The 21,908-nt window shown below is 36.5% G+C and overlaps 1 protein-coding gene across 1 annotated transcript; it reads right to left on the bottom strand.

Moving 5' to 3' along the window:
* Positions 1–1,365: 1,365 nt before the first annotated feature.
* On the bottom strand, positions 1,366–14,639 carry LOC126810309 (uncharacterized). Its single transcript, XM_056098824.1, has 4 exons — positions 14,519–14,639; positions 12,796–13,155; positions 3,336–3,453; positions 1,366–1,823 (listed from the first exon to the last, which is right to left on the bottom strand). Exons 1-4 carry the CDS (start codon positions 14,589–14,591, stop codon positions 1,466–1,468), a joined length of 909 nt encoding a protein of 302 aa, XP_055954799.1. The 5' UTR covers positions 14,592–14,639; the 3' UTR covers positions 1,366–1,465.
* Between the last annotated feature and the right edge of the window lie 7,269 nt (positions 14,640–21,908).

Here is a 21,908-nt window from a genome sequence, read left to right as displayed (position 1 = left end):
TCTACCTGTCTTATTTTCATGTATCTGACCAGGAGGTATATTAACTGTTATATTTCTGTTCAGTCAATGTTATTCATTAGTGCAATAATATAATAGCTAGTATATCTTTCTCGATACGGTGTGTACATTCGTGTAAGTGGTATAGTGAATAACATAGATCACACGTGTCTCATATGTATGTATAGGAAGTATAATGAGTTGTTTAATAACAGACAGCTTATACCTGTCTACATATACATTTTAATATTATAATTCAGATAGTAAAGAACATAGACTATTCTTGACTTTAATAGCCTAAATGTGACTCGCCGCATCAATATGAGTCGGATGCGGGAAAATTAATTTTGCACAAGAGACAAAATAAGCGAAAATATTGATTTTGATCGAAATTGAGATTTTCACAAAAATGAGTCAATAAATATACTATCTATCGACTCAAAAGATCAAAATAGAAATAAAACATTTTAAAATCTGTATTTTTCTGAATATTTTCAGTGGAATTAGATATTTTTCTCTGCTCGCAGCGGGGCGACCTGTCATTCCTCTTGCAAAATGCATGGCATCGTTGTAAAACGGAGAATCTCTAGTTTATAAATATGACCAAAATATTGCCGATGAATTCATTTTGAAGGAATACAAAAGGGTTTTAAAACCCCTAAAAATGTAAATACACATCGCTTGTTGCTATGCTTCCAACACAACTCGTTTGCTGATTGGCCCAGACAACGCGTGCAAAGCATTGTGGTTCCGTGGCCGCATCGAGGCTCAAGCAGACGATAGAAATTAGATTTGGACAATGTTATGGGGTGTCTATATGCGATTCACTCTGAGAAGTGGCAGAAAACAACTGTTGTTGTTGTTTATTAAAGATTTAACGTCCAATACAATGAACATGATATTATGGACAGGTTGATTTCATTAAATTATTTACACTTGAAAATTGTTAAAAACACAAAATAAAAAGATCCTCGGATACCAACAACTTAATTCTGAATCTGGTCGTATATAGATAGCCGTTGAGTGTTAATCAAAACATTGTAAATCAATCAACAAGCCGTTCGTGTCATTGAGTAATACTAATCCGTAATCACTTCTCACGGATTAATGATTAGTTGATTGATAATTAACAATGATAAGGCCGCCGACAATTCATTATTTACTCCGAATAACTAATCAAAGCGGCGATGATTTTATGTTTCGTTTGGTCTGTTAGAAAATAATTTATAGTCCTTAAAAGGAAATAAACAAAATAGCCAATAATTTTCTTTCCGAAACTGATTAAGTTATAATATACAAACTTAGACTACTAATGTATACACTGTTCTAAATTATAACGCTATCATAGGAAATGTGAATATGCCGCATTTGTTGTGTTCAGTAGGTATAGAATCAAGTGCCTATAGAATCATCATTTATCCATGATGGGGAATATACTACCACCCCAACCATCACTGAACGGTTTTATTCAAGTGCTAACCGTGCTGATGTTACCCATATTATAAAAACCAATTTGTTCTCGTGTATTTAAAGGATCATAAACAACATTTGTTTGATCTTCGATCCCTACTGGCGCCGCGTCATATTGGTGTTCGTAATGCTGGTTGTTCTGGTTGATTTGTACATCTCCACCGTCTATAGTTGTATGTTGACTGTTGTTTGAACTGCGTGTTTGTCCATTTGTATTATTCTGTTGTTGACCACCATTCTGTTGTCGGGTGTTTAAAGAATTGTACACAGCTGGTGATTCGTCTCTAGATCTGGTTATTGCTGGGTCATATTTGTGATCATTTTGGCGCGACTTTGAATTCAGTTTAGACAACCTCCTGTAAGTATACATTTCGAATTCTTTAATAATTGATTAGCGTTTATTAGAATTACATGACCAGGTTCATGTAGTAGAGTAGGCTAATGAACGTTAGAAAATAAAGTTATTATTGAAATGACAATAAATGATGTTTAACATCCTACTGTTTTTCCCCGACTGGGCTTACGAGAATGGCATGACCAGGTTCATGTAGTTGGGTAATCATCTTTAGAAATTAAAGTGTGTGCCGACTAATCAAGGGGGACAACTGGAGAAAACATAAATTACGTTAACTGTCATCTTCAATAGAAGGCGTGATCTGGCTTTAACTACGTACATCTTATCAAGGCCTTCACGTAATACCTGCATATCGCGGCACTAATTTCGATTGGGTACAAGCCCAACTTGTGATCCTATCAGATTCGATCGTCGCGAATACCAATTCTCGCGCTTTCAACCCATGAGGTTGGACAGGCAACCCTACTCCTTGACACGTACAACCGGGGATTCGAAACCAAGCCAGTTGACTCAATATTAGACCTTATGATACAGCACGCACGTACTAACCATTCAGCCATCCCCCATCTCACCTACAAGTAGAATGATATGCAAGACATTATTAATATTATGGAGTTTGTTGATCGAATGCTGAGAATCAATACGGTAGTTTATTATTTTTAATACCGTAAACTCGTAAAGTATATTAGGCCCTAGAAATAAAAACTAATGTTCACGTATTTATTATTTACGTACTTTAAAAAAAAAAAACAACTAATATAACAATATTTAAATATTTGTTATAGCTATTATAACAATATTTACCTATTTAGTATTACCAATAATTAACTAGTTAGTATTAATATTGTATCACCCAATAATATATTCTACAGTAGATGTCGCTTCTGTGATAAATTTCAAAATCTACTGTGATATATCGCTTTACATGAATTTGACTGGTCAATCAAAAAGGAACTACATTTTTATTTTCAAAGAACAGTTCATTTTTTATAAAAAGTAATTTCTTTCTTATTAAAAAGGAACCATTTTTATTTAATTGACTTTGATGGAAACGCTGGGGCAGTAATGGTTGAATTGCTGTCAAAAAATGATGTATCACTACGCCGTAATGTAATCAGGTTCAGTAAAAGTGAAATCTATAGATAAGAATTATATTTATTTATTTGTGTATTTAAGAAAGGATTGGGTGATAAATAAAATCTTCAACTCGTCTTTGATGGAAAAACTGGGTCAGTATAAAGGACTTTTAATTGGTTGAATTGCTGTCAAAAATGATGTATCACTACGCTGTAATGTAATCAGGTTCAGTAAAAGTGAAATCTATAGCAAAGAATTATATTTATTTATTTGTGCATGTAAGAAAGGATTGGATGATAAATAAAATCTCCTACTCGTAAGAGATTCATTATATAACAATATTTACCTATTTAGTAACACTAGTATAACATCATTTACCTATTGAGTGTTAGTAGTTTAACAATATATTTAGTTTTATTAATATAACAATAATTACCCGTTAAAGAATACTAATAATATAGCAATGGTGACAAGACAGATGACTATAACCGCTCCCAAGAACCCGCTAACAATAGCTAGTTCTTTAACTCCATCAACAGGCACTGTTTCTGTACCTGTAAAAGTTACAATATCCATTTTTTATTTTGTAGCTGATCAATTGAAAATCAAAGTAGCATTATCCAGATGTTGCTTGTTTTATTAAAAACGCATTATACAAGATTTAAATAAAGGGCTGGTCGCTCTTGCTATAACAGTTTAAAAATAAAGATAACGTAAAATGAATATATTGAGTAATTCATTCAAATTGCTTTATTCTAAGCGAATTTACGAGTGTTTGTAGTTCTTTAAAGATGTGTGCATTAATTGTTTATTATCGTAACTACGATAATCGCTTCCCCATTTTTAAATTAAATCATTAAATGGCCGAACTGTTCTAATCTACTTAAAATTGGAGCCATGCAAGTGTCTAGAGAGATGATTATGGTATTGTCATGTTAATAAAATGTCTACTTAAAGATACATTAGTTAAGAGTTTTATAAAAAGTTGGCCATTCTTGCTATAATAATTCAAAAATAGATGATAAAAAAGAAAATGTTGAACATTTCAGTCAAATTACTTTGTCACTGTTGGAAGTTTGGACTAGAAAAAGGCATCGATTGTGTTTGCACCGTGTATGAGAATTGGCGATTTTTTTATTGACAGGCGATAACTCGACCCACATATTCTCAATTATCAAGTAACATGCTTAATGGCTATGGTAACCTCGCTTGACAGGCCTTGCATCACCAGTTTCCGATAGTGACATCAGCGACTAACGTTAAACGTTAGCTTGGCCCGCCATTTATTGATTTAATTTTAAGTTGACGACTGTTTAAATCCAAACTGTATCCAAGCCATCCGTGTGTCTACAGAGTTGATTTTGGGCTTGTCGTGTAAATAAAAGTCTAATTAATAATTTCTATAACATCTGAAGCCTAAAGAAAGATCTACAATATGCTGATTTACCTCTTGCATAATGTATGTTTAATAATTTAAACATTTAAAGCCAAAAGAACAACCTGCAATAGGTAAATTTATCTCTCAGATAATTAGGAGATAAACACTTCCTGTTTCGTATTTAGAGGGAGTTTATTGTCCATTTAACCATGCCTGAATCATTAGGGCACGAGACACGACAGCATTGTTAAATGGGGAATAAACCCCAGATAAATACGAAACGAGAAAGTGTTTATCGATATTGTAGCTCAAATTTTTAGGGATTTTCTTCGGAATTACTCAGGAAACATTTTACACATTTTAAAAAAGTCGTTATTTGGCCACGTGCTTGCGTTTATTTGTCAAATTATTCTCAATAGAATTATACCGTCCTTGTCTTCTTGCAAATTTAAAATGCCTGGTAAATTAATCAAAAAAGAAAATGTTATGCGGATATCGACAAAAAATAATTAACGTTGAGGATTTTTAATAAAAAGACAGGAAATTAGTTTTATTACGATTCCGGGGGGGGGGGGTGTATCATAAATCCTGTCATTGAGGCAACTGGCGTGGTTCCGAATCCCCGGTGGGATCGCCTGTCCAAATTCGTGGGTTTTCTCCGGGTCCTCCGGTTTCCTCCCACTGCTAAAGACCCCTACGCGCAAGCAAATTATTGAAATAAAATTAAACCATATGTTAGTCCCGAAATGACCTAGTTTGAGTCGAGTGGACGTTAAACCCCATTTCTCTCTCTCATTACGATCCCGGCCTGCTATCCGCGACTAAAAGAAACACAGATGATTTCGCTGCGGGAGTTTCATGCAATTTTTTAGCCTTTAATATTTTATTTGCAGACTGTTACCTCAATGTTGTAGCTAGTTCTTGTACACACAATTGCAGTAAAATACGCTATAAAACTATGACAGTGATGTCTAGCGTAAAAGTCTAGTGGTTGCTATGTATACTGTTCTGACGTGTTGTCAACTGTCAATTTTGGCATAATGATTAGGCCCGTATTTCAGCTGCTATTTTCGACTCTTGTGACTAATAACTTGTTATTAGGTAGATCATGTTAGTCAGACTTTGGTCAAAGCGTGATTTAAAAATAAATTCCACCGACTAAGTAAAAATTGGTGAGAGAAACTAGCCTACCAAAAAAGAAAACAAATTTGCCTATATTGTTTAGCAATATAGTCGTGGAGACATTGTTTTTAAATTTATAGACAAAGAATATAGAAAAAATATGACTTTATATTTCTTTAATTAATATATTTGGCAAATTAATAGTTTCACACATATTCACATATATAATAATAATAATAATCTTTATTCATGTATTGAAGCCTTACGGCCATAGTACAAAGTTAGCATATTTGAGTGAAAGTTCTGTACACTTAATTCAATTTTAATCATTCAATAACACTTTATAGATTTATGAAAAAAAAAAATACAATAAAAAGAGTGGTACATAAGTAAAGGTAGGGAACAGTTTAGTGTAGAAAGTGACTACTATTTACAATGTTATAATAGTGTATAAATAGCTATACCTATGACAATGTGGTTAGTAAAGAAAGGAATAATATCTACAATTTGAATATGAAAATGAACATTTTCACGAGATAATTGACAAACTGTATACAAGATTTATGCAGAAGTTGATAATGTTTTACGTATTTTAATTGCAAAATATATAAATTTTGAGATATTTATAACGACAGTTTGTTCATTATTGGACATTAGCTTAATAAACTGGTACTTTGTATCATACTTATTATCTACGTGGATATATTTTGATCTAAGGCTATCGTATGCCGAGCATCTTAGTAGAAAGTGACACTCATCTTCGCACTCATGCAGATCACATAGACTACATATTTTGTACTCCTCTGGTAATTTACGCCATTTACAAAGCATGTTCATAAACAGGTATGATCCACAACGAAATTTAATGAGCGCGCGCTTAAATTTCTTGTCATAAGTTGACAACAAATACGGTTCTAGACCAAGCATACTTTTGAATTGGCTATAGTAGACAAGCCTTGAGTTTTCATGTAAGGAATAGTGCCATTCTTGAGCACAACATTCACGGATTCTCTGCGTGAATAGGTAGATAAAATCAGCACAATTTCCTATTGTTTGGGAAATCCATACTATACCAAAACCATACCTAAATAATAGATTTTTAACATCGCTTGCCCATGTTTTTCTACCATTCATATCCAAGTTATGTAGCATTACATACGTTTGTTTGGGAATTCTATGGTCTGGCATGCATACAAGTTTAACCCAATATCTGATACATCTATTTGCAGAATTAACAAAAAGGTAGGATCTCCCGAGTTCACCCAAGACAGCAGAGTTACTAGTATGAGGAGGCAGTTTTAATACATATTTGAAGAATTTTAAATGGACATTTTCTATCTTGGTACAAAAAGAATGTCCCCATATCTCGGAGCCATACAATAGAATTGGAAGGATCATTTTATCAAATATTTGTACAGCACAACTAAGATTAATACCTTGACACTTTTTGTCTATACATTTCATCATATTAATAACTTTCTCGGATTGTACAATCTGAACTTCTTTTGTTTTCGACCATTTAAGTGTTGTTGAGAACACAGCCTCTAGATATTTGTAGAAAGAAACAGTATCTATTGGGACATTATTGTAACTCCATTTTTCATATGATCTCAGTGGACCACCGTTTCTAAATACAAGTATCTTGGTTTTTTGGGTGTTGATGGACATTCCATATTTCTCACAAAATGATGCTAGGCAGTTAATTTGGTGTTGTAGATTAAACACAGTATCGGCCATATTTCCGATGTCATCAGCAAATAGCAAAGAGAATACATTGGGAAATACATTTGATACAAAGATACCATTACATTTCTTATTTTGCAACTCACTGACATATTGATTTATGAAGAGCGAAAATAATAACGGGCTTAATATACAGCCTTGTCTGGTACCCGTATTACATGCAAAGAAGTCAGTTAGTCCCAGTGGTGTAGCAACACAAGATTTACACTTGGAATACATGTTTCTGATGATGTTGATGAATTTTCCATGGATACCTGCTTCCATCATGCTGACCCAGAGCAAGTCATGCTGGACGGAATCAAACGCTTTGTGGAAGTCCACAAATAGCAGATATATTCGCCCCCCTTTTCTCGATAGATATTTCCTTATAATACCTTGTAAGGAGAATATATTATCGACAGTAGAGTATTTTTGGCGGAATCCAGCTTGATACTCATAAATAATATTATTCAAATTACACCAGGATAGTAATCTGTTGTTTAATACTTTTGTAAATATTTTACACAAACTGGACAGCAAGGAGATTCCCCTGTAGTTATCGACATTGTCCACACAACCTTTTTTGTGTATAGGACTTATAATGGCCATGCCCCATTTCTCAGGGAAGATCCCGCTGTTCAGAATTGCGTTAAATATATTACAAAGGGCTGACTTTATGGTGGCCTCACTCTCTTTTATGGTGGCCTCACTCTCTTTGATCAGTTCATTACATAGTCCATCGATGCCAGGTGACTTATTATTGCGGACACTCTTAATTGCCTGAGAAACTTCGAATTCTGTGATGGGTTTATTTAATTCTTCCGGAGTATCACTTTCACAAATATCACAATGATCATCATGTGATGATAAAGACTCTTGGTACCAGTGGTCGGTTAATGGGCTGTTAGAGTTCAAAAGATCACGAAAATATGCTATCCATTCATCGCAACAGATTTTTGGATTGGCTGGTGTTCTCCGTAGAAGGGATTTTACTTTTCCCCAAAATATTTGCGGGTTCGGTATCGCACTTTCCAAATTACAATTTAGTTGTCGACCGTATTCATTCTTTTTCGAGGCACACAGACTTTTGAACTCTTTTTTTTTAATTTGTAGTTGTTGAGGTCAATATCACGTTTAGTAGTTCTGTAGACATTTAGAGATTTGGATTTTGATTGTTTTAGAAGTTCACAATTTTGATCGAACCAAGGGGGTTGGGTATAGAGACGACGATATGGACGACACACTTTGAACATTGGTTTAGCTGCTCTAACAAGGACATGACTGAGCTGTTCAACAGAAACATTAACGTCAAGTGTCAAGGCGTTTTTGAGATCACCAAGAATATTGCAGGAGTAATCGTCTGAGATAGTATTTATAAAGTCATTTTTGTGTAATGGATTCCATTTGAATATATGCCGCTCATGGGTCTGTGAATCACATTCATTTGTTGTGTTTTGTACATGATCGATGTTCGCCTTTATTTCACACTGAATTGGAAAGTGATCAGAGTCATCAAATTGCCCAACCTTAAAGTCTCTTATTTGTGGAAAAAGATCTGTGGAGGCCACCATATAGTCAACTACACTATGACCATTATTAGCCAAACACGTAAGGTCACCTTTAGGGTCACTAGCAAAACGTCCATTCAATATGTGAATACCAAACACCTTACACAACCTGATAAATTCTCGCCCAAAGTTGTTTTCTTGTTTGTCCAGGTTTTTTCGAGGTGTACTGAAGGTGTCTTGCTCATAAACGTCATTGGTGTCTTGTATATATTTCAAAGAGTCATCATAGGTAAAGTCATCTAGTTGTCCAGTCCTGCAATTTAAATCTCCAGCAAGTAATATGGAACACTGTGGGAAGTCGGACTGGCATAGGATTAGGATTTCCTCTAATGATTCAAGTGTTGAGGAGTCTTTACCGTGGTAGTATTTAGAGTTTTCGGGTGAGATATATATAAAGATAACAATAACGTCCATTTTGAACCCAAAAAATTGATGGTCCAGTTTGATGATAATAGTATCTGGGAAGCTGGCATAGATTCGAGTTATGCCGGCGTTTATAGATAGGGATATATACACAAGCAGGCCTCCGTGTTTACCTTTCTGCCTATATGAGGAAAAACATTGATGTGTTTGTAAGTATGAAAGAACATCCTGATTATCTTTATACAACCATGTCTCACAAAGCCCAACAATGTCATAATTGCCTAATTTATGTTTGAGTTCACCGTTGTCTATGTGGCGCGAAAAGCTTTGGCAATTCCAAGTGAAGATAGAGATTGTGTCTGTGTATACATATTGCGGTAGAGTATGGGTATATTCGATTTGACACTTACTTGGTTGCTATTTTCTTTTTTTAGATTTTATTAGTTCGTTTGTCGACAGGTCAATTTCATAGGTATCTTTGTCAATAATTAATTTATCATATCGAAGGAAAGCTTTTTTCCCCGCCGTTTTTGCTTTTATGAGATGCGGGACTAGTGTTTTACGAATATTTCTAATGCGCTCAGTATAATCATCAGACACACTAATTTCCGACTCGGGTTTTTTGAACTCTTTTCGAGCAGTACTTATGACGAGTTCTTTATCTTTGAGGCTAGACATGACAAGGATTAACGGTCTTGGCCTAATGGCTGGTGTTTTCTTAGTTCCGATTCGATGAACACGTTCAATACAGAGAGCTCTTTTGTCGTGAGCACCGTCTATTTTGAGATTACTGAGCAGATCTCTTACTATTTGTTCACTGTCTTCGGGGTGATCACTTTCTGTGACGCCGTATATTATTATGTTCTTTTGTCGTGACCTATTTTCAATATTATCTAACTGAATTCTAATGTCCTCGTTTTCTGAAATCAAACTAGTTACATCGTCCCTAATTTTTGAGACTTCTTCCTTAATATTAAGTTCCTTCATTTCTGTCTTTATGTCTTTCACTTCATTTCTTAACGCCGAAATATCAGATTTTAAAGATTGGATCAATATTGTCAGTTCACTTATCTCATGACTCTCCACGTTTTTATTCGGTTGTTGTGGGGGATAGACAACCTGTCCAGTGGTTGAGATTTGTCCTTGTCTGGTTTGGGGGCCTGGGTTTGTTTCTACATCCCCTGCAAGGATTAGCAGTATTGTCAAAATTAATGTTGTAGAAAGAGAGAAAGTACCTGTGCTAAGAAACTTTGTTCTATGCTTCGTTGCCACCATTTTATGAAAATAAAGTCCTATTTGCATTCTCCAAACATCTATTCCGCCATCCATAGTAAGTATTATCCAAGTACTTCAAGTATTATTTATCGAAGAGAAAATATGTCCACAGTCACATTGGTAGATTTACAACATAATTTATAAAGGAAATTCGTCACACTTCATTAACTTTGACCGCTCTAGTTTACACGACCGTCCACTTCAACGTCCAATTAAATCAACTTAGGGTATAAATGACATATTGTTATATAAAAAAGAGTTATTTAGCGAAAACATGTGTCTATAAAATACCACAGAGAGAACATGTGCAAGGAAAAGTACTATTGCGTCATTGGGTTTAATTTAACCAATCATTTTGTTAATTACACAAGTTCAGAGCCATGAACACTCTCTGTTATGCGTGATATACGTGAGTGCTATATAAGATATATATTTGAAACTTTCAAGCAGACTTCCAGAGAGGTTCCATCTGAGTTCCTAGACAACCGCGAGGCTGGCTAGGGTGGAGAAATGGCTTTAGCTAGTATTGTTATCTATTATGCTTGTATCCATTTAAGCAGCTGATATATAAAATGTATAAGCGAACTTTACTGTTGCATTGTTAATCTAGGAAGCCAAACGTCTTTTAAGAGAAAACAGTAAGAAGTAAATACACAACGTGAAGCAGAAGACAGCTGGAGACTAATTCTAGACGATCACAAGGCTACAGAAATATGTAGTAAGAAAAAATGCATGGGTCGTATGTAAGATGTGGCGACCGTCCTGCGATACTCACTCTCCACGTCAGACACAAAGGCCCATGGTGCTACAACTGTCACTGCCTAGTTATGAATGTATTTGAATACCTGAAAACTGTTTTAATTAATTTATGACTGGTTTTCTACTATTTGTTGTATTTCAGAAATGTGTTTACATAAAAGATGATGTTTGAAAATGGCGTGATAGTCATGTTTTCAAAATTTCTTGAAGATATATGCCAATAAAGATTTAAGTTGAGGAAGTTCATTGAGCACAAATATAAAAAAATGCACACTGTAATATTTATACGCAGTAATTTGCCTTGATAATTTAGAGGGGGTTTATTTCCCATTCGACCATACTTTAATACACGTATATAGACTATCAGGAGAAAAGTAATGAACCAAACACACCTAATCATTTATGATCAACAATTACTATGTGCTATGGTGTTTTTGAGTGGCGACTCCATTTCGAATACTGCAGATATGACCGACTAGACGGGTCTCTGCGGTAGACGGCTTTAATCGACAAAATAATTTAGGACATATAATCTCATTTCGTACAACGCAAGAGAAATGTTACTAAAAATGGACACGGACATCAAACCCATAAATGCCTAAAGTTTTTTTTATAAGCGTGAGAAACAAAGTTTGTATTGATATATTTGGGTTATTTTGATCAATAGCATCAAGTCATAATGGCATCAAGAAAACGTATTTCGGCTCTGGAAACTATTCTATAAGATTCGGGCTCAGAATATGAAGATTTTGACTCCGATATTGCAGCTAGTTGGAAGTGACACGGACTGGTAAGTACATTTGACTACATATTCGAATGAAGAAACGTGTTGGTTTCGTAATAATTCTTCTGGTAAATGGACCTGGTGCAGGTGAGCAGAGCAAAAGTCTGACGCGACAAATCAAACTATCGACATCAAAATTAGATACAAGATCAAATTATACATTACTAAGATTCCTGAAAATTTCATCAACACATTTTCATTAGATTTGGAGATATTTTGTCTTAACCAAAGCATTACCAATTGGTGCTATGTATACTGTCTTTTGTCCCATTCAGCGAGCAGCGAAAAGGTAAAACTAGTAGAGTTTTACTTTCAATTCGGGTTATTTGTATAACACGGTAATTTATGGGAGTGTATCGTCTATGTGATACATATAGGAAGTCATAGCCGATGGACATGTAAAAAACACCAAACCGAAACCATCTGAACAGTGAAAACAGACAATAGTCAATTACGAACATAATACGAGTAAATAAATTCGCTTACATTTAACTTGACTGTGACTAAACAGATCAATGTAATTGTGTCACTTTAAAGCAATACCTAATGCCAGGAATATATGGCATTGTAATTGGCTGTATGTCAAAGAACGAAATGACAATGTAATTACAATAAACAATGTCAGTGTCGTGGTTCGGACTAGAGCTGCCAATCAAGATGGCTACTAATACCCTTACCCATAGCACTACAACCATATTCTATCTTGATTTTGGAATGTCGCATAGTAAGCCCACCACAGAATCTAGATGTTTCTTACAAATCCATTATTTATGTAAATAGTACGGGTTGATTTCCCACTACAGATCTGTTGAGTTTGGCTTAAAGGTGTGGCACACATTGTTCCAAAACATATAGCTACACTACTACTACTACTATTACATCCTAGTCTATATCCAAACGTTATATTAGTTACTAATACACTTACCTATGGCACTGCACTGATATTCTATCTTGCTGTAAGAATGAAATGCAGAAATACCATTAAAACAAGATGGAGATCTTTCATTCAAGCCATTATTTCTATTAAGAGTACAACTGGATCTACTATTACAGGCTTGTTGCAATACTGATAGAAGAATTTGATTGTAAGGTGTAAAACAATCTCCAGTCTGTTCTCTACAACATGTTTTATCACGACAGCTAGATACACCACTAATACTACATCCTCGTCTATATCCAAACGTTATATTAGTTATTGATATAACTGTTGATGCTGTACAGCTGAGTGCATGGTCAGTACATCCTATACCTGGAAACCCCAAACAAGCTGTACTGACTTTAGTTTCTGAAAGGTACATCAATGCCAAATTAACAGAGATAAATAGGTAACCCCAGTCACGTTAATCGTAGACTCTAATTTAAGGAATATTGTAAAAAAATGTATCATATACGGCGATAATGTACCCCTAATATCGACTAGGAGACTATCGTGTGTCTAGAAGAAAATTGCCTGGGAATGAGGTACGTGTAAATTGAAACCCGAATGTAGCACCATCGTTTAAAAGTTCTATGACTGTCTCTCTAGCATTAACACGTCGTGCTTTGCGTTATAAGTCGATTATAATTTAACTAGCTTTATATGGGTGCATGAGTTTTACTGACCAGAGTATATATTGGTTGATTATAATTAGACATCCTCGGTATCCCCAGTGGTTTCATTCCGTTTACTCCACTATACCCTGGGTTAATTTGAAAACGTGTCTCCCCCATAGATTAACCCAGAGTATAATGGAGTAGAACGGAATGAAAACACTGGGGATACCGAGGATGATAATTAGACGGTTTCACTATCCAGACAGTATACCACGTGTTAGCAGTAGATCTGACAAGGAAAGCTGTCTAGTCGTTCGGATGGGGCGAAAAACCGAGGTCCCGTGTACTCATTGGCGTGCACGTAAAAGATCCCCTGGCATTTGGAATTCGATATAAGAGTGGGCCGTAGCACGATGTATGGCGTAAGCCCGTCTTCATTAGTTAGCCCAGTTCGGAGCAGGACAGTAGGACGTTAAACCCCATTTCATTTCATTTCATTTATAATCTGTGCCAAGGTGGCGGAGATCCAAAACACCTATTGAGCTGACCAGATACCGACTGTCGCCTGCTCACTAGTTTATCCGTATCCGACCAGGTGTCAAAGGAACAGAATAGGTGCATCGAAATGAATGAATATTTTCGGCTTGAAATTTTAAGAAATAGACTGCCAAAAATGCAGCATGGTACTATTTCGGGGACTGATCGTCGAGATAGAGCTGACCAGATACCATCTGTCGTCTAATCACGAGTGTGGGAATCAAAGTGAATGAATATTCCCGCCGCATTGACCCTATACCCTAAAACTTTGAGGATCGTAAAACGCACGTGGTTCAAGTGTTATTGTTTATAGTAGGTTTACAGCAGAATGAGTTTGGTAAGAAATCATTCGGACTCTACAACATGCAAGTCTGCGATTGTGGGATTTATTGATTACCGATATATCACAAACAGTTGAACCGCCACTGGTCAAGGGTAGAACCTTTGTCAACGGTAGAATTCAATGTACTTTCTTTACCAATAGACTGTATAACCTGTGTTATGAGTAAATTATGATTTAACTGGTTTATTAACCAGTGAGTTGATCACGTGTTATGAGTAAATAATGTTTTACCTACCAGACTGTATAAAATGTGGAAAGAGACAGAAACAGTAAACCAATTTCGTTATCATCATATAATCGCCTAGCATCACTATTCTCAAAATATTAAAAGAGAAAGAAGTAATGTAGCTGGTTATTCAAAGTCGAGGGACAATTAAAATGTCTGTATCGCCCGACTATATCACTGTAACGAATTAAAATATATAAAAACTTCAGAACTGACATATTCGTAGCACAATTAAAATGTCTGTGTCACCCGAATTTAACACTATAGCCAATTAAAATATATTAAAACTTTAGAAATAACATATTCGTTGACCTGACCGGGAAGTGTTTTAACTGCCCTACAAATCACGTGTCATTTGTTTTCAGTAAATTGCATTCAGTAATGTAAACTTAAAGATACCTTCCCGCGTACAAAGTGGGTGATTTGACGATATAATTGAACTAAAACATATTCAAACTAATTAATCTATTAAAATGATGCTTCAACTTCTTCTCAAAACATAGTATTCGCGAGGAAATACCCCAAGCTATAAAAAATATATTAAAATAAGTCATTTTTTGTGTTACGTGACTTGTTTGTCGCTGTACCTTGCAACGGATGCAAAGTCGCAGAATAATTTATTGCATTTAAAAGACGATCCAATGCCTACGCCCCTTTTACGTGGGTTTTTTTTTATCTCAGAAACTGTTGTACGTTTAAGTCTCTCACCTTTTCCATTTCCGCTCACCATTAAGCTTATCAACATATACATCAAGCGCTCCCTAATCAAAGTGAATGAATATTCCCGCCGCATTGAACCTATACCCCAAAACTTTGAGGATCGTAAAACGCACGTGGTTCACGTATTATTGTTTATAGTAGGTTTACAGCAGAATGAGTTTGGTAAGAAATCATTCGGACTCTACAACATGCAAGTCTGCGATTGTGGGATTTATTGATTACCGATATATCACAAACAGTTGAACCGCCACTGGTCAAGGGTAGAACCTTTGTCAACGGTTAATTGTGTACAGAACGTGATCTGTATTTGCTACAAAACATTGTCATTAAGGGGAAGGTAAAGTTACACAACCTTGTTGTTATCGAAAAATATATCTATTAACAAAAATAAATCTTTCATGAACTTTCTAATACAAGCAACCATTCCTGTTTGAAGGTAAAACAACTGATGCAGAAAATCCTGCTGGACTATCTAAAGATTGATGAAAACAGAACTGTTAAAAACGGAAGTTATAATAGCTTCTGTTGTCAAGTGATGGTGAACGTTACCAAAACGGCTTATTTCTAAATGTTTGATCAATTATTATTCATGTATATTAGAAAAATAAGTATAGGATTTGTTACATAAATATAATTTTTGTCGGCCAAATTATTTTGTATGAAGTACCATTTGTAATACATCGTATTTTCCAATCAATCATTTAGTTGGAAAAAAAATTAAGTGTTTTGGGTCTGTGGTGTTTTTCACCACAAGAGTTCCACAAGATATTGGACTTAGAAAAAAAATATCAATCTTTTCAAAAATTTCTTCTCAGATCTCCCTATGTGCCTGTGTGGTACCACATTCCACAAAATTTTCGTCTTAGAATCATTTTGATAGAGTGTTTTGGGTTTGTGGTGCTTTTCACCACAGACCTCCCTTTGTGCCTGTGTCCAATTGCAGTTGAATTTAGTGAGGTTGTGTCATTGAATATTTTTCTTAATGAGCGACGTTGATGAAGATATGTATAGCCTATACGTCCCTTCATACAAACACTGATTGGGTGACACAGAATTCGTTCTGGATGTGATCATTTTATTGACAAAGAATGGGGAATTCACGCCAAAATATAACTCAGTAACACAAAACAACAGAGATGGTGTATAACACGCGGAATATATACTATTCAAAAAAAGTAGGGGATATTTGATTTTTAAGTGTTATTAAAGTCACCTAATGAAACTGACGAAGAAACAAATGACAAAATGAAATGAAGTTCACATTCATCGATTTATTCCAAATGATCGTTATACTAAGTAAGGCACAGACTGACCATTATAAGGGTAAAATGATACCCGGGGTCAAACAGCAAAGTTACCACAGCATCACAACCAAGTCAGTAACGGGTAAATCCTCCTCTGTTTGCCAAACAAGCATTGATCCGACGTGGCATACTCCTAATGAGACGTCTAAGGTCATTTTGGTCCAGATTGTCCCATTCCTGTTGCAACGCAGCAGCAAGTTCTTGGACATTGGCAGGACGTTGTTGACGTTGACGTAACCTCTGTCCAAGCATGTCCCAGACATGCTCGATGGGGGAGAGGTCGGGACTCAGTGCTGGCCAAGGTAATGTGGTGATGTTCTGTTGTTGGAGGTAACCTGTAACGATCCTGGCCCTGTGACATCTTGCGTTGTCATCCTGGAAGATGAAACGGCGGCCATGACGTCGTGCGAACGGCACAACATGGACTGCCAAGATGTTGTCCCGGTAGTACTGGCCTGTAACACGCCCTGCAACAACATGTAAAGCCGTTCTTCCAGCAACAGTGATGCCTCCCCACACCATAACAGAACCACCCCCAAATCGATCATGTCTGATGACGTTAACGTCTTGGAAGCGCTCGTTTCGACGACGCCACACCCTCCTACGTCTGTCCAAAAAATCAACAGTGAACCTTGACTCATCTGAAAACATCACATTGATCCAGCGTCGATTATCCCAGTGTTGACGATCCCTACACCAACGACGTCTTGCCTGAATGTGATGATCTCTCAAACAAGGGATCACGCGAGGACGTCGGGCGCGAAGGTGACCCCTATGCAGTCGATTCCGAATCGTCTGGCCACTCACTCTCACACCAGTGTCTGTTTGAAGACGAGCGCTGATCTGATTTGCTGTGATGACACGATTTCTCAAGGCCAAGGTACGGATAAATCGATCCTGGGCTTGAGTTGTCGCCCTTGGTCGACCTGAGCGTGGTCTGTCCTGTACAGATTGTGTATCACGGTATCTGGACCATAGCCTGCTTATGACAGACTGAGAAACATTCATCGTCCGCGCCACAACCGCCTGTGTTGTGCCGATCTGTAGCATGCCAAGGGCACGTAACCTTTCATTTTGGGTAAGCCGACGCATATCAAAATTTGTTTTCTGGTCACTAAAACAATTAAACTGATGTTTCCACCCTGGAATTCAATGCCACAATGACTGTAACATTCAAAGTCAGAGTCGTGCAAATCTTGGGTTGGACCCCCATGATGATCCCAAGCATCACCTGCATTCCATGCGGTAGCTATTGGTGCGTTTGGGCGTCACATGCAACTGGAAATGTTTCTTCTGTTAGGTTCTATAGTGACTTTTTTCGTAGTCATTTGCATATTTTAGTATTATGCCCCCAAAATCAAATATCCCCTACTTTTTTTGAATAGTATATAACACACATCAGGTCAAGGACTCATTGTTCCCATCTCCTAATAACTAGTCTGGCTTCAGCCTATATCGCACTTTGGAGTATGGTGGGATTTTGTTAAAGTACCTAACGACATCATTATCTTTAAAATATATGGCATTTATACCATTGAGACTGTAGTCTAAATCACACTTTGGAGTAAGGTGGGATTTTGTTAAAGTACCTAACGACATCATTATCTTTAAAATATATGGCATTTATACCATTGAGACTGTAGTCTGAATCACACTTTGGAGTATGGTGGGATTTTGTTAAAGTACCTAACGACATCATTATCTTTAAAATATATGGCATTTATACCATTGAGACTGTAGTCTAAATCACACTTTGGAGTAAGGTGGGATTTTGTTAAAGTACCTAACGACATCATTATCTTTAAAATATATGGCATTTATACCATCGAGACTGTAGTCTGAATCACACTTTGATTGGTGGAGTGTGGTTGGACTTTGTTAAAGTACCTAACGACATCATTATCTTTAAAATATATGGCATTTATACCATTGAAACTGTAGTCTAAATCACACTTTGATTGGAGGAGTGTGGTTGGACTTTGTTAAAGTACCTAACGACATCATTATCTTTAAAATATATGGCATTTATACCATTGAGACTGTAGTCTAAATCACACTTTGATTGGAGGAGTGTGGTTGGACTTTGTTAAAGTACCTAACGACATCATTATCTTTAAAATATATGGCATATACCATTGAGACTGTAGTCTAAATCACACTTTGATGTGTGAAGTATTGTTGGACTTTGCGGAGTGTGGTGGGACTTTGTTAATGTACCTAACGATATGATTATCTTTAAATATGGCATTTATACCTTAGAGACAAATAATTGTTAATGTTGTTATTAATATTGTGTGTTATATTAATACTTACTAGATCAGCAATATAGCATATAGCATTCCCCCAAAATGTGAACAGGTAGAACTACTTCCTAAAGCTGAGTTTCTGAGAACTATTGGAAACAGTTCTGCACTAAAGATATGTATGGTGGCATAGGCTGCTGATATCGATAGTTTTCCTATCATTGATAAGGCAGATGTCATCCATATGTGAGTTGTAATAAATAATATTTTAATATGAATTATTGTTGAATTAATGAGGAAAGTGTGCGAGAAATGGGGTTAACGTCCACTCGACACAAACCAGGTCATTTCGGCACTAATTCACTTGCGCGTAAGGATCTTTAGCAGTGGGAGGAAACCGAAGAACTTGGAGAAAATCCGCGAGGTTGGACAGGCAACCATACTCCTTCTCACGTACGGGTAATCAAAATCAAGCCAGTTGACTCAATGAGAAACCATATGATACAACGCGCACGCGCTAACCATTCGGCCATCCACCCCTGTCCCCAGAATTACTGAAGTAAAACTAGAATTAGCGTCTTACTGCTCCGTTCCACGCTGGCTAATGGAGACGAGTAAATGCCATGTATGCTATGAGTGAAAGTTTGACCGCGACATAATTGAATTCCAACAGTCAATGTTGGTTTTTATTAAGTGCACGCCAAACAACTAGATCAGGTACCCTATCAGGTCATCCGTCGTGCACCTCTGACTAAGGGAACTCAACCGGGATCGAAACCTGGAGTCCTTGGTTAATGAGCCAGCGCCATACTCATAGAGCTACCCCGGCCACAAGTCCAGTAATGAATTTACTACTATTCATAATGTTCGAGTCAAATAGTGTACAAATACGTTATTCTGTAATGTAAACGATAACAAAATTAAAACTAATAATGTGTTTCCCCACATCAGGAATTTATCTATTCGTTTACTAAAGCTGTACTGCAGGGAAACTACCGGACAACACGATGTTATACTGAATACCAGAAAATACCGGATAAACACTAAATACCGAAAAACACAGTAAATACAGGAAAACACCCTAAATAGGTAATCCGGAGCCTGGTCCTCTGGAAAACACCGGAAAAACCTAACCCTAACTTTAACCCCCCGCTGATCCTCTGGAAGACACCGGAACAACCTACCCCCCCCCCCCCTCCGCATACAGAGGACCAGGCTCCAGGCTACCTATTTAAGATGTTTTCCAGTATTTAGTGTGTTTTCCGGCATTCGTAGATGAAAATGGCATATAGAAGATTTGACCATGTTGCTGGTTGGCTAATGAAATATTTTATGGAACTCTTGAGGTAAAAAAACACCATTGAACACAAATGATCTTGTGGAATATGGTACCTCATCACAGTTATGGTTTGACATGCGCGACAATCGAAAGGAACCGCGATATTTGGTGTATAAACATATGCTTTAAGTTCCATCACAATCGGATAAAAATTGTGACATTACAGGGTCCACAACCTTGGTGTTACACTTAAATTACTGAACCTATACTTTTCATAATGAAACTTTTGAAGCTCAAAACATAATTATGCTCGTGAATTTTTTTAGACAAGACCTTCGGATGGGACAAAAAAAACTAGATCCCATGGAATTTAACAAACATACAAAATAACATAACAAAGGTAAAAAGAAAAAGATCTGCACCAATGCACACAAAACTTACACACAATGGCTAAATGTTGGGAAGAAACTTTGTATCAAGTTAATAATTTCCCTAAGCAAGTTAATTTGTTTGAATTGTAAAATTGTCAACCCATTACTCATGACCTTTGCAGCTGGAATGCGACGAAAGGTAAATGGAACTACCGCTGTCATACCCAATCCTCATATACAGGTCACAATTCTATGGAATACAATTACTGCTTATTACTGAGCGACGATTCTACTAGGCTTCTCCAGTCATTATCAAGTACTGATAAAATGTAAAATATAACGAGACAATATATACATGTATACAAAAATACTCATGTTGTTCAGATTGGTTCTCGAAAGTAGAACGTTAAACTCTCTTTTATTTTTACAATGGAAATGGAGTTTAGGGTCACGTCAACACCATACTTTTAGATAAAATTATTATGTTATATTGTTTCTCTAGGTTTACCTGTGTAATGCGAGATAGGATAATTTTGCCGGGGTAGTGGCGTCTCCTACCCGTCGCCAGATATCAAAGGTTATTTTACGTGTACAATACAAACTATAACTATAAAATATGATATATAATTATCTACAATGAAAGAAATGTTTGTTGCTCGGGTTGCGGTTGGGTTCGTTCAAGGTGTTGGCTGAGTACGTCCCTTGTCAGTGGAACAGGGCAGACCACTAGTGATGAGCACCCTAAACCACGCGTTTTTTTATTCAAGTGGTAACCGTGTAGCTGTGTTGATGTTACCCATAATAACCATTTTGTTCCCGCGTATTTAAAGAATAATAAACCATCTTTGGTTGATCTATGGCTCCACGCAATGTTGACTCATATTGGATGTTGGATCCAGGGGTTGGCTGAACACCTTCCACGGGATTTCCCAGTGGGGAAGGGGCTAACCTGTAAGCAGCGCACCCTAACCCACGCGTCTAACTGTGTTGATATTACCCAGTTTGTTGATTTGTGACTCCACTTAGTGCTGATTCATGTCGGTGTTCGTAATGCTGGTTGTTCTGCGCATCTCTATTAGTTATAGTATAACTCGGGCTGTCCATTTGATCATTTGCTGTATGCTATGTTGATATGGTGAGATTATCTATATTATAATAAACAGTTTGTGGATTTGTGACTCCACTTAGTGCTGATTCATACTGGTGTTCACAATGCTGGTTGTTCTGTGCATCTCCATCAGTTGTAGTATAATTCTGTCTGTCCATTTCATCATTTGGTGTATGCTGTCTAGATGTATAAGGATTATCTATATTATAATAGCCAGTTGGTTGATTTGGGACTTCACTTAGTGTTGATTCATACTGGTGTTCGTAATGCTGGTTGTTGTGGTGGATTTGTGAAACTCCATTGGCTGTGGTAGAACGTTGACTATCGTTCGAACCGTGCGTCTGTCCATGGGTTATCTGTTGTGTTGATCTGCT

The sequence above is a fragment of the Patella vulgata genome, chromosome 2 (genome assembly GCF_932274485.2).
Source record: "Patella vulgata chromosome 2, xgPatVulg1.2, whole genome shotgun sequence".
Lineage (NCBI taxonomy): Eukaryota > Metazoa > Mollusca > Gastropoda > Patellidae > Patella > Patella vulgata.
This window is presented reverse-complemented; position numbering and strand designations above follow the sequence as displayed.